Here is a 9,817-nt window from a genome sequence, read left to right as displayed (position 1 = left end):
TATCTGAGGAGACATACATAATCACATTGGATTTTCTCAGCGTGACGTTAAAGGCCACTATTTTCGATGTCTGTATAGTTAGTTTCTGGAGTAAATACTTAGCTACACGACTTTGGCCAATGGTTTTTAGATTCGCCATAAATTCGAGGAACTAACGTTATAATTATAAGATTCCTTCGGTGCACCAGCCCCTTAAAGTCATAGGCACGTTAGTATTTTCACCCAAAAAATAGTTTAAAGTCAGTTATTCATCGGTTATGTTGCTGTAGTGTGTCAGAATTGCGTCACCTTGGAGATGTTGCCACAGTGCTTCTGGATTTAACGTTAGTCTGTCTCAGTTTTTTCTGTTTCTTCATGTAATCCCAGAAAAAAAAATCAATGATGGTGAAATCAGATTACCTGTATAGCGGCTGTTGTCAGACTCATTGTGCATATACACATCTCACTGGATTATTACAATTAATGGCTAAATGCATGTTTGTAAATGTAACACCGATATTTCCTTCTGACACATTACAGCAACATTTTGATTTAGTCTAAAGCTCAGTAATACAGTTAAATAGACATGCTTCTGAATATTATATATTTGTTACACCAGCTAATTTTGTTTTTAAATGTTATTTCTCTTTGCAGGACCACGCAATGGCAGATTTTGCATAGGTCTGTGGATAGAATTGGTTCAATTGTTAATAGGCATCCCATTGACTTTGATTATCTCCACTTTGTTTGCTGTCAGGAGTTACAGTTTGTTCGAGCTGGAGCATCATATATAGACATACCCCAGGGTGTGGTGGATGCTCTAGAACAGTTAAATGTAGTTATCTCCAATTACCTTTCACAGAGTACAGTCCCTCCATTGTTGGACAATGTAGCTGTGGCTGAATGGAGTGGAAGTGTGGGTCGTCCCAGATTAAACATACGAAGAGAAACACTCCAAAATTTGCTCAGCTTGCACTTACCTTTGGCCTCTTTGGCTGAAGTGCATGGCATTTCAAGATCAACCTTATACAGGCGAATGAAAGAGGAAAATCTGTCTGTCAGGAGCAACTATTCTGATATTTCTGATCATGAGCTTGATCAGAAAGTTAGATCTATAAAGGCAAGAACACCTCATGCTGGATACAGGCTGGTGAAAGGGTCTCTACAAGCAATGGGACATCGTGTTACATGGAAAAGAGTTAAGATGTCTTTGCAACGTGTAGATGGTGCAGGGGTAATTTCAAGGATGGTCCAGCTGTCATGCATTGCAAGACGTACATACTCTGTTCCTGCTCCTTTGTCTCTTGTCCATATAGATACTAATCACAAGCTGATAAGGTAATTTTTAATACATTTAATAATTTTTTTTAATTTAGTTTTAATTAAATATTAATCATAGCTTTATGTTTGTCTTGTGTCATTTGTGATGTTGATGTTATCACTAAATCAATGAAATTTGACATTAAATCTCATTACACATACCATTCAAAAGTTTGGGATCTGTAGAAGATGTTTTATATTTTAAAGGGCACCTATTATGGCATTTAAAATGTTCGTAATATTGTTCTGGGAGTCCCCAACAACAGTTTTACATGCATGCAATGACAAAAACACTTTTGTTATCTTATAATATGCATTTATTTTTACCTGATTTGCTCACCAACTCACAAATGATTCGTTCAACGACTAATTTTTCTGAACCACTCCTTTGTGTGATGCTAATCTGCGGTGATTGGTCAGATGACACAGTCAGTTGTGTTTGTAAAGCAATCGTCATTAAAATGAGGTGAACACAGCAGTTCGGCCTATACTTGTGTGGTATAGTTGTAAATATAAACTCTAGCCACTGATTCTTCACATGCTTGTCCCTGAAAAAAAATGAAAAAAAAGTTTGCTTTTGATTTACACTTCAGAACACAGCGTCTTGTTGTCAACATGAGGTTTTCAAGTTTCACTGGTGTCTGCGCGGCGCGTGCAGTGCGGGTGTATCTTATTCAAATAACTTGTCGAGGTGACGTCATATAGCTAGAGAAAAAGCTTTGTTCGATTCATATTAGCGACTCGGTGTCGACTCTTGCTTTTGAGAGACAATAACTTTGTATACGGTGAACTTTCATATTTAAAACTTTGCAGGATGTTTTTGTTCACTTAAATCTATGTTACACACTACATGCAAGGTCATTTTCAAAATTCCATAATAGGTGCCCTTTAAAAAAAAAAATCTTGGTTTATCAAGGCTGCATTTATTTGATCCAAAATACAGTAGAAACAGTATTATTATATTATTACAATGTAAATGAAAAGTGTAATTTATTCCTTGTGATTGTAAAGCTGAATTTTCAGCATCATGACATTACTCCAGTCTTCAGTGTCACATGATCCTTCAGAAATCAGTATAATATGATGATTTGATGCTCAAGAAAAAATCTTATCATTATTAATGTTGAAAACAGTTAGGTACAATTTTGTTTCAGGATTCTTTGATGAATAGAAAGTTCAAAAGAACAGTATTAATTTAAAATAAAATATTTTCCAACATTAAACACTAGACACTACTGTTTAAAAGAAATTAATACTTTTATTCAGCAAGGATGCATTATATTTATCAAAAGTGACAGTAAAGGAATTTATCTTAAAAAAGATTTATATTTTAAATTGTAAAAGTATTTCACATTATTACTGTTTTTACTATATTTTGGATCGAAGAAATGCAGAAGAGACTGCTCATAAAATAAAATAAACATTTTATGTTAACAAACAAAATGCTGTAAATGCTGGCTTTTTTTTAAATAGGTACAACATAGTGATTTTTGGGGCTATTGATGGCTTTTCAAGGAAGGTAAACATATTTATTAATAATCAACCCCTCATTATTTCTCTTGTATATCTTACATATCAATATTATGTTGTTGTGTCCAACTCCTGAACAGATCTTTTACCCGGATGTTGCTGGGAATAACAAAGCCAAAACAGCTTTTGGGTTTTTCATGGATGGAATAGAAAAAAATGGATGGCCATCAAGGTATCCACATTACACAGAATGATTCTCACACAATGTAACACTGTCCGTCAATAAAAGGGTTAAATAAATACTGACGAGGTCCTGATATTGACGAGGGGGCAGAGAATTTGCATCAGTTGTGTGTGTGCTTGTGATCTTACTTCCACAATGTCCTTAAACAACAAAATTGTTGGCCATAAACTGAGAAAGTGCACGTCCGATGTGTGATACGAGTTGTCCTAGACGTGGCTCGCTGCGCTTCTCATTCACTTTGGCCAGCTCGCAAGCCCAAACAAGTGTGTGCGGCGTGCCTGTTGTTTTGTTTCCGGTCTAGCTAGATCTGTGGTTTTGTAGTTTTACTAATGTTACTAGTTGTTGCAAAAGCATGTCAAAAAAACTACAAAGTTTGGTAGGCCAAAAAGAAGGTTAATCTTGTGATAAAACAATTGACGCCGTTAATAACGCATTTAATTTACAGCCCTAATTTAAACATACCCATTACCTCATTAAATAAGTATTACTGTGCTACTGAACTTTGGCTGTGTTGCTTTACAATCGTTCTGCTAAACATTGCTGAAGAGCTACATTGCTTGAGGAAAGAAATTTGTTATCAATAAATTAGTACATTTTTGTAGCTGTACACTTCTTATTAACTTTGCCAGGTATGTGTAATAACTGTACTCTGCTCATAGTACCCAGTCATAATCAGGTACTGAAACTGTCCGTGCTATAAAGACTATTTGAGCCGAGTTTGGTGTTTGTAGATTTGAGGCTTGTGAAACCAAAACATATAATACTTCTAATAATCAAAAACTGCTCTTTCTAACTTTTTTTTAGAGTACGAGCAGACCAAGGGGTGGAGAATGTAGACATTGCTCGGTGCATGTTTACTGTGCGAGGAACTGGCCGTGGCAGCTTTATTGCTGGAAAAAGTGTGCATAACCAGAGGTAATTAAATAGGAGATCATGGTTAATGTATTCTTCTCATACACTTTTTTTGCATCTCTGATTTTTTTTAATGTAAACTTTAGAAATGCAGGTAAATCAGCACCTCACACTTTTCTTTGTCTTAGAGTGGAACGGCTATGGAGAGACGTTTGGACTGCTGTAACATCAAGTTACTACAATGTTCTCCACAGCTTGGAAGAGGAGGGATTACTTGACCTGTCCAATGCTGTTCACCTATTCTGTGTGAGATATGTTTTCATCCCCAGAATACACACAGATTTGCAGCATTTCATAGAGATGTGGAACTGCCATCCCTTGCGAACCGAGGGAAATTTGTCACCGAATCAGCTTTGGAATATTGGAATGTTGCAAGCACCTGTGTCAGAGCCTGATTTTGCAGAGGTAAGCATGACTTTAAAGGATACTCTACTGGTTCTTCATATTAAACGATGTTATTCCCTTAAGTAAGACGAGTTGATACATACCTCTCTCGTCTCAGTGCGTGCACTAAATCTCTGTCTTGCGGCGAAACTTTGTTAGATCTTATCTCAGCCATGTTCATTCAATACGGGCCAAGCAAAGAAGCGACCAAACACCTCCACGTTTTCCCTATTTAAATACAGTTACTAGAGTAGTGTAACTCGATCAAGAACGGTGACACAAAATAAAACATTGCGCTTTTCTAAGCGTGTAAAATGGATATTACTGCGCCGAGTTGAAGTGCTCCCAAGCACTTGCTATGGTATTATGACATACAATATAGTTATCCATTTTACACATCCATTTTAATGTTATAAATGATCTTGACCTGTAACATAAGATGTTTGTTTGGGCGCAGTTCAGAGATTCCTGTCTGTTGGATTTATTACAGCACGTCATTTAATAATAATAATAATTCATTACATTTATATAGCGCTTTTCTGGACATTCAAAGCGCTTTACATAGAAGGGGGGGAATCTCCTCAACCACCACCAATGTGCAGCATCCACTTGAAATCTGCATGATTTCATCAGTTTCTCCCAAAATGAAAGTAAGCGGCCGGTGAACTGGGAGAAGAACAGAGTAAACTTCATAGTTACTTAAACGGTTTATCTGATATGAATAAAACACCTCTGCAAATATATTTGAATGAATTGTTATTGCTGCTTGCTTCCATAGACACCATTTTTACAAACTATAAATGTATTGTTTTCTATAAATTTATTTGTATTTAAATGTCTGAAACTTAAAATAAACATGATGTGGTTAAAAACACTTGTTAGCTGTGATATATGGTATGACATGCTGAAAGTCTTTAGCTCAGCCCCAGCCATAGCGAGAAAGCACAGTTTGAATCTGGCAGGGATGTCTCATCACTGTACATTCGCTCCTCAGTGGTCAGCTGATGCAGAGCGGGCCGACATCGATGATGAGATGTAGAGGAAAATATCTTGTGGAAAATGAGTGTGTTACGTTATGTCATTATGAAAGGCACAGGAGATTACCTATCATCAACACTAAATTTCTCCTGGTCTTAATTGAAGACCGGCCTTTATTTATATATGTCGACCCCGCCCCCGGCCACTATCAGAGGTCCGGCTTTTAATAGACTACCAGTTTTTTATTTGATGAATTACGGTAGTTTAATATAAAAAACCAGTAGAGTATCCCTTTAAGATAGATTTGGAAAAAAAACATACTGTATTATGGTACGTTGTAAGGTGATTGTTCTTGTAATCAATGCCTGTCTTCCCCCCAAATGTCAGATATTGCAAGCTGAGGAATTATTCTACCAGAATTCACAGCGTGTTGACTCTGAGCATGGAGTCATTGTCCCAGAGATACCTTGCCCCTTGTCACCTGAAGATTTTAATACTTTACAGAATCAAGTGAACCCCAGCGTTGAGTCCACTTGTTTTGGTTATGACATCTACTTACAAGCATGTGAATTAGCTGTAGCTTTAATGTTATAAATATATACCGGTATTCTTTAAAGCCTAGACTACTACAGCAACAAAAAAAATGTAAATCCATGTATATGTATGAAAAAAGGCATACTGCTGTCTGCTTTGTCTTAAATGTAATTTATTAAGCATTTTGCCTTCAATGAGAAAAGAAAATAAATTCTGTTTTGCAATAAGGAACTTGTTTCTTATTAAAACCTCTTTGTGGCTCCCACAAGCAATAGGCAGATTTTTTTTTAATTAATTTTTAAGAAATGTACACCAAATACAAAGTTTTACAACAATTCCTGGAAATGTTCTACACCCTGTCAAAGCTTGCCCCATATGTAACAGCAGTTTGCAAGATTGTTTTGAAAGACTCGTAATCTTCCATATGGACTACGGGAAATGTTATGGTATTAGTGCAAGCACTGACAATTGGGTAACACACAGTGTGGTCTGGCATGTGCTGTAGACAGCAATGGTCAAATTTAAACACTATTTTAAACGTTTCCCTTTCTGATACAAGCAGATGCCTGTGAGCTTGCCCAGTCATCCACTGCATTATATTTGGTACAGACAAGGTTTCTCCAGCTGTCGCATCTTCTGGTTGAGTGTCTTCAGAAGAAGTAAAGAGATGTAATTAGAATGCTTGTTTATTTATACTCTCTTAACCCCTGTGCATCCTTATGGACATTTTTGTCCTTTTCAGTTTTGTTTTTTTGATCACTTTGCCTGTGTTAAAGCTAACTGCAAAAACCTTGGCACAGGTGTGTATTTTTATTGGAATTTTACTATTTCACCGTCATTTTCTTTAAAAAAAAATATTTTTTGCATTAGGTACAAAAAATACTCACTCTCAGCGCCTTTTGGACAAAAATGTCCCCATTGAAACCCATTAAAACTGCCATTTTTAATCCCCGGTTCAGTTAACTATAAAATTATGCAATCTTTGTTAAGAGGCTTTCATTCTGATGGCAAGGCTTCAAAATTTTATTTTTTACTATTTTTTATCAGATGGCGTCATTTTTTTTAAGTTTGGCCTATAAAACAAATGTCGCTTTATTCCTGTTTTCTGGTTCGGCATACTATAGAGGCAACTGGATAAATTATGCAACGATATTTGTGTGGCTGTGTTGGTATGGATGTCAGAGTATGGTTAGTATGTGTGTTATAAAAAAATATGTGTGTGTGTGCGCATGTGTGTGTTTGTCAGACTGAGAGAGAAAAACTGCAAACTCCAATCCAATCACTGTGAGCTCCAGTGGGGTTTTGCTGGCACCCAATGGGGAAAATATGTTACTACGCCCAAACAAACTGTTACCCAAAGCTCATTTTTGGAAATCCTCAAATTTGGAACACAACCTATTTAGATTTATGGCTTTGATTTTATTGTAGTTTTGAGTTCAACCTGATTTAAATATATATATGTTATATAAAATATTATTTTATAAATAATTTTCATAAACTTATACCTATATAACTTTTTTTGGGATTTACTTATTATTATTTTTTTTACTTCAGCAATAATCTGCAAAGGGTCTTCTTTAAAATGATACCAAACTTAAGTCTGTGCTCCAAAGCGTCAGATTTTTATGACAGTTTTTTGACATGGACATTTTTGTCCTCTTTTTACGTATGTGTAACTTTTTTTAATTGATGCACAAGGGTTAAAATGGGAACAGTAGCACATTTACACCTGGTTATCAAATAACATGGCACATTCTAAAATCATTTTAAGTCCATACCTTCAAGTTCAAGTAGGAAGTCTTGAAAGAATTCCATGATTTTGGACTCTTTCACTTGTTTAATCGAACCAGTTGGGCTCATCTCTGGGGCCAGGTGGGATAAAATGTAATGGGAGTCAACCTAAACACAAAAAGAAAAGCATAAAAATGGATTTTAACATTTGTAATTTAAGATTACTAATTTAAGACAATAAAAAAAGCTAAATAAACAAATGCTCAAAATTGAATTTCTACATACTTTGTCATTATATCCTATGACGAAAAGATCATGACACTCCTGTGGCTTTTTCTGCATGACTTTGATCAGATCGTATATCTCAAGGCCCTCACGCAGTTGTTGCAGCATTGGGATGCGTTTTGTTGTAATGTGTAGAGAAAGAGCTCTGGCAAAACAAAAATCAAGGCAAAATTAAAACATTAACATTTTTTCATATTTAAAAACAGGGCATTCAAAGCAACAAAGCAGATTATACTAAAGCAATAAGCCCCTTGAAGCAGTGTTTTACAGTGGATGTAGAACAGCTAAGGGGGTGTTAGCTACAGAGTGGAGTGCCTAAAACCCCCTAAGCTGTTCTAAATTCACTGTACATGTCAGTCAGCATGGCATTGCACATCTGGGCATTTTGAAGTAACACTAAGTAGTTTTTCAACCTTCATAATATTTTTCCAAGACCCTTGTGATGGTACATTGACTTAAAATAACTTCGGGTTTCGGGTAGGAACCTGTGCACAAAAAGAACTACAAAATTCGCCTGCTTTACGTCAAGCGCTACAATAGTCATTATTTCGTTTTTCTTCGTTTCTGATGTCGCAATACATCATCCTTTCATGAAATCATGTAACATACGCTACCTTGTCTGTGGACATCTTTCATTCTAAAGCCGGTGCTGGGTAAACAGTGAGCGTGCGTGCAACGGTAGGCTAAATTATTTACGACAGCGGCAATGAACAATTTAGTTTCCAACCAGTAGGGCGACTGAAGTGGAAAATTTACTTGGTGTTACTTTAACATGGGGGAGATACAGATTTAACTCACTTTTGCAGCCTGCCTCAAGCGGCCAGTAATTGCAGTTTATTTCACTTCCGTATTGGTTTCAAGAGAGAGACGGGGAGGTTGTTGCTTGGCAGCAACAAAGCATCAAACGGCAGTTGCGCAGTAATACTAATGTAATGTGCTCACAGGTGTATGTTGAGTAATTTACAACGGCTTTGAACATAGCTCAACCAATCAGAATCAAGGACTGGAACTATAAAATAGTTTTATTACATTTATTTGTATAATTGAAATATATTCCTTTGGTTTAAATAACAACATTGTATGAGTCTGTATATAGAAAGACTCATAGCTCCCATCAAACAAGTCTATAATTGTGAGTGTGATATTGCTCAATTTCATCTGGTTTAAAATGTACCATACTACAACACAGCAGGCATTGTATTTCATTTAAGAGTTGATACTTATGTAAATGAACAACCATTTTCTCAGTGCTGACCTTAATATGCTTTCCTTGTGGTCAATGTCTATCAGTCCAGTGTAGCCACAGTCCAGGATATCTTTTGTGTAGTTGGACAGGTCAGATGCTTCTTCAATCTACAAGTAAAATTTTACCTTTAATAAATAGTAACAAGCATGGTTCACAGCTTAATTTTAAAGCAAAACCAATTTGTCAGTGGCTTTATAACATGATAACACCAAACTAATTTACTTGTACACAATAATTAATAGATAACTTGTATCTAATGAAATTAAGTCAACCAGACCTACCATTTTGATTAGTGGTGATATCTCTGTGTCATATACACCATCCCTTTTGATGTTACCAGTAACAAGGTATTCGTAACACCATTCTTGCATAAATCGTGGTGCCGGTCCTCCTTGCGCAATGCTCACAGCAAATATTTCACCTGCAACTCTGCAGATATATACTGTTTTATATATGGACAACAGTTCATATGAAGAGTTCAGATGCTTTTAAAATATGCTTGCTATCTACCTAGTCATTTCATGTTCCACAGTAGGTCTTACTGACTGCTGGCTCTGGCTCTGAGTCTGACCCTGTCTTGCATTTTCCTCAGGGATAACTCTGGCCACCAAGGACATAAAATGTTGTGCTGCTTCGGTTACAGCACGTTGGTTATACTGGGGAAAAAAGGTTGCAAATCACTAGTATTGTAATACTGACCAAAACAAACTGCCAACTGATTAATTTGTAGAAAT

General features: G+C 36.2%; 3 protein-coding genes across 3 annotated transcripts; 2 read left to right on the top strand and 1 right to left on the bottom strand.

The window, feature by feature from the left end:
- Positions 1–565: 565 nt before the first annotated feature.
- LOC148965235 (uncharacterized) lies at positions 566–2,906 on the top strand. Its single transcript, XM_089127324.1, has 2 exons — positions 566–1,317; positions 2,773–2,906. The coding sequence occupies exons 1-2, from the start codon at positions 566–568 to the stop codon at positions 2,903–2,905; spliced, it is 885 nt and encodes a 294-aa protein (XP_088983450.1). The 3' UTR covers position 2,906.
- A 20-nt stretch (positions 2,907–2,926) lies between these two features.
- Positions 2,927–6,008, top strand: LOC148965234 (uncharacterized). Its single transcript, XM_089127069.1, has 4 exons — positions 2,927–3,001; positions 3,818–3,928; positions 4,054–4,330; positions 5,675–6,008. The coding sequence occupies exons 1-4, from the start codon at positions 2,967–2,969 to the stop codon at positions 5,879–5,881; spliced, it is 630 nt and encodes a 209-aa protein (XP_088983195.1). The 5' UTR covers positions 2,927–2,966; the 3' UTR covers positions 5,882–6,008.
- A 77-nt stretch (positions 6,009–6,085) lies between these two features.
- LOC148965233 (uncharacterized) lies at positions 6,086–9,503 on the bottom strand. The gene is made up of 5 exons (XM_089127068.1): positions 9,365–9,503; positions 9,093–9,190; positions 7,838–7,982; positions 7,600–7,720; positions 6,086–6,469 (listed from the first exon to the last, which is right to left on the bottom strand). The coding sequence occupies exons 1-5, from the start codon at positions 9,452–9,454 to the stop codon at positions 6,171–6,173; spliced, it is 753 nt and encodes a 250-aa protein (XP_088983194.1). The 5' UTR covers positions 9,455–9,503; the 3' UTR covers positions 6,086–6,170.
- Between the last annotated feature and the right edge of the window lie 314 nt (positions 9,504–9,817).

Source organism: Pimephales promelas, chromosome 24, assembly GCF_988280905.1.
Source record: "Pimephales promelas chromosome 24, fPimPro1.hap1.1, whole genome shotgun sequence".
Classification (NCBI taxonomy): domain Eukaryota; kingdom Metazoa; phylum Chordata; class Actinopteri; order Cypriniformes; family Leuciscidae; genus Pimephales; species Pimephales promelas.
Note: the sequence above shows the minus strand (reverse complement) of the source record. Positions and strands in the feature narration are given on the sequence as shown.

Excerpts from the sequence above, each read along its gene's own strand:
- LOC148965235 (XM_089127324.1), top strand. The coding sequence starts at position 566 with ATGCTTCTGAATATTATATATTTGTTACACCAGCTAATTTTGTTTTTA. Across the intron at positions 1,318-2,772 it reads ACTAATCACAAGCTGATAAG|GTACAACATAGTGATTTTTG; the intron begins GTAATTTTTAAT and ends TTTTTTAAATAG.
- LOC148965234 (XM_089127069.1), top strand. The coding sequence starts at position 2,967 with ATGGATGGAATAGAAAAAAATGGATGGCCATCAAG. Across the intron at positions 3,002-3,817 it reads AAAAATGGATGGCCATCAAG|AGTACGAGCAGACCAAGGGG; the intron begins GTATCCACATTA and ends ACTTTTTTTTAG. Across the intron at positions 4,331-5,674 it reads CAGAGCCTGATTTTGCAGAG|ATATTGCAAGCTGAGGAATT; the intron begins GTAAGCATGACT and ends CCCAAATGTCAG.
- LOC148965233 (XM_089127068.1), bottom strand. The coding sequence starts at position 9,454 with ATGCAAGAATGGTGTTACGAATACCTTGTTACTGGTAACATCAAAAGG. Across the intron at positions 7,983-9,092 it reads CACAAGGAAAGCATATTAAG|AGCTCTTTCTCTACACATTA; the intron begins GTCAGCACTGAG and ends TTGTTTTGCCAG. Across the intron at positions 6,470-7,599 it reads CTTCCTACTTGAACTTGAAG|ACACTCAACCAGAAGATGCG; the intron begins GTATGGACTTAA and ends CTTCTTCTGAAG.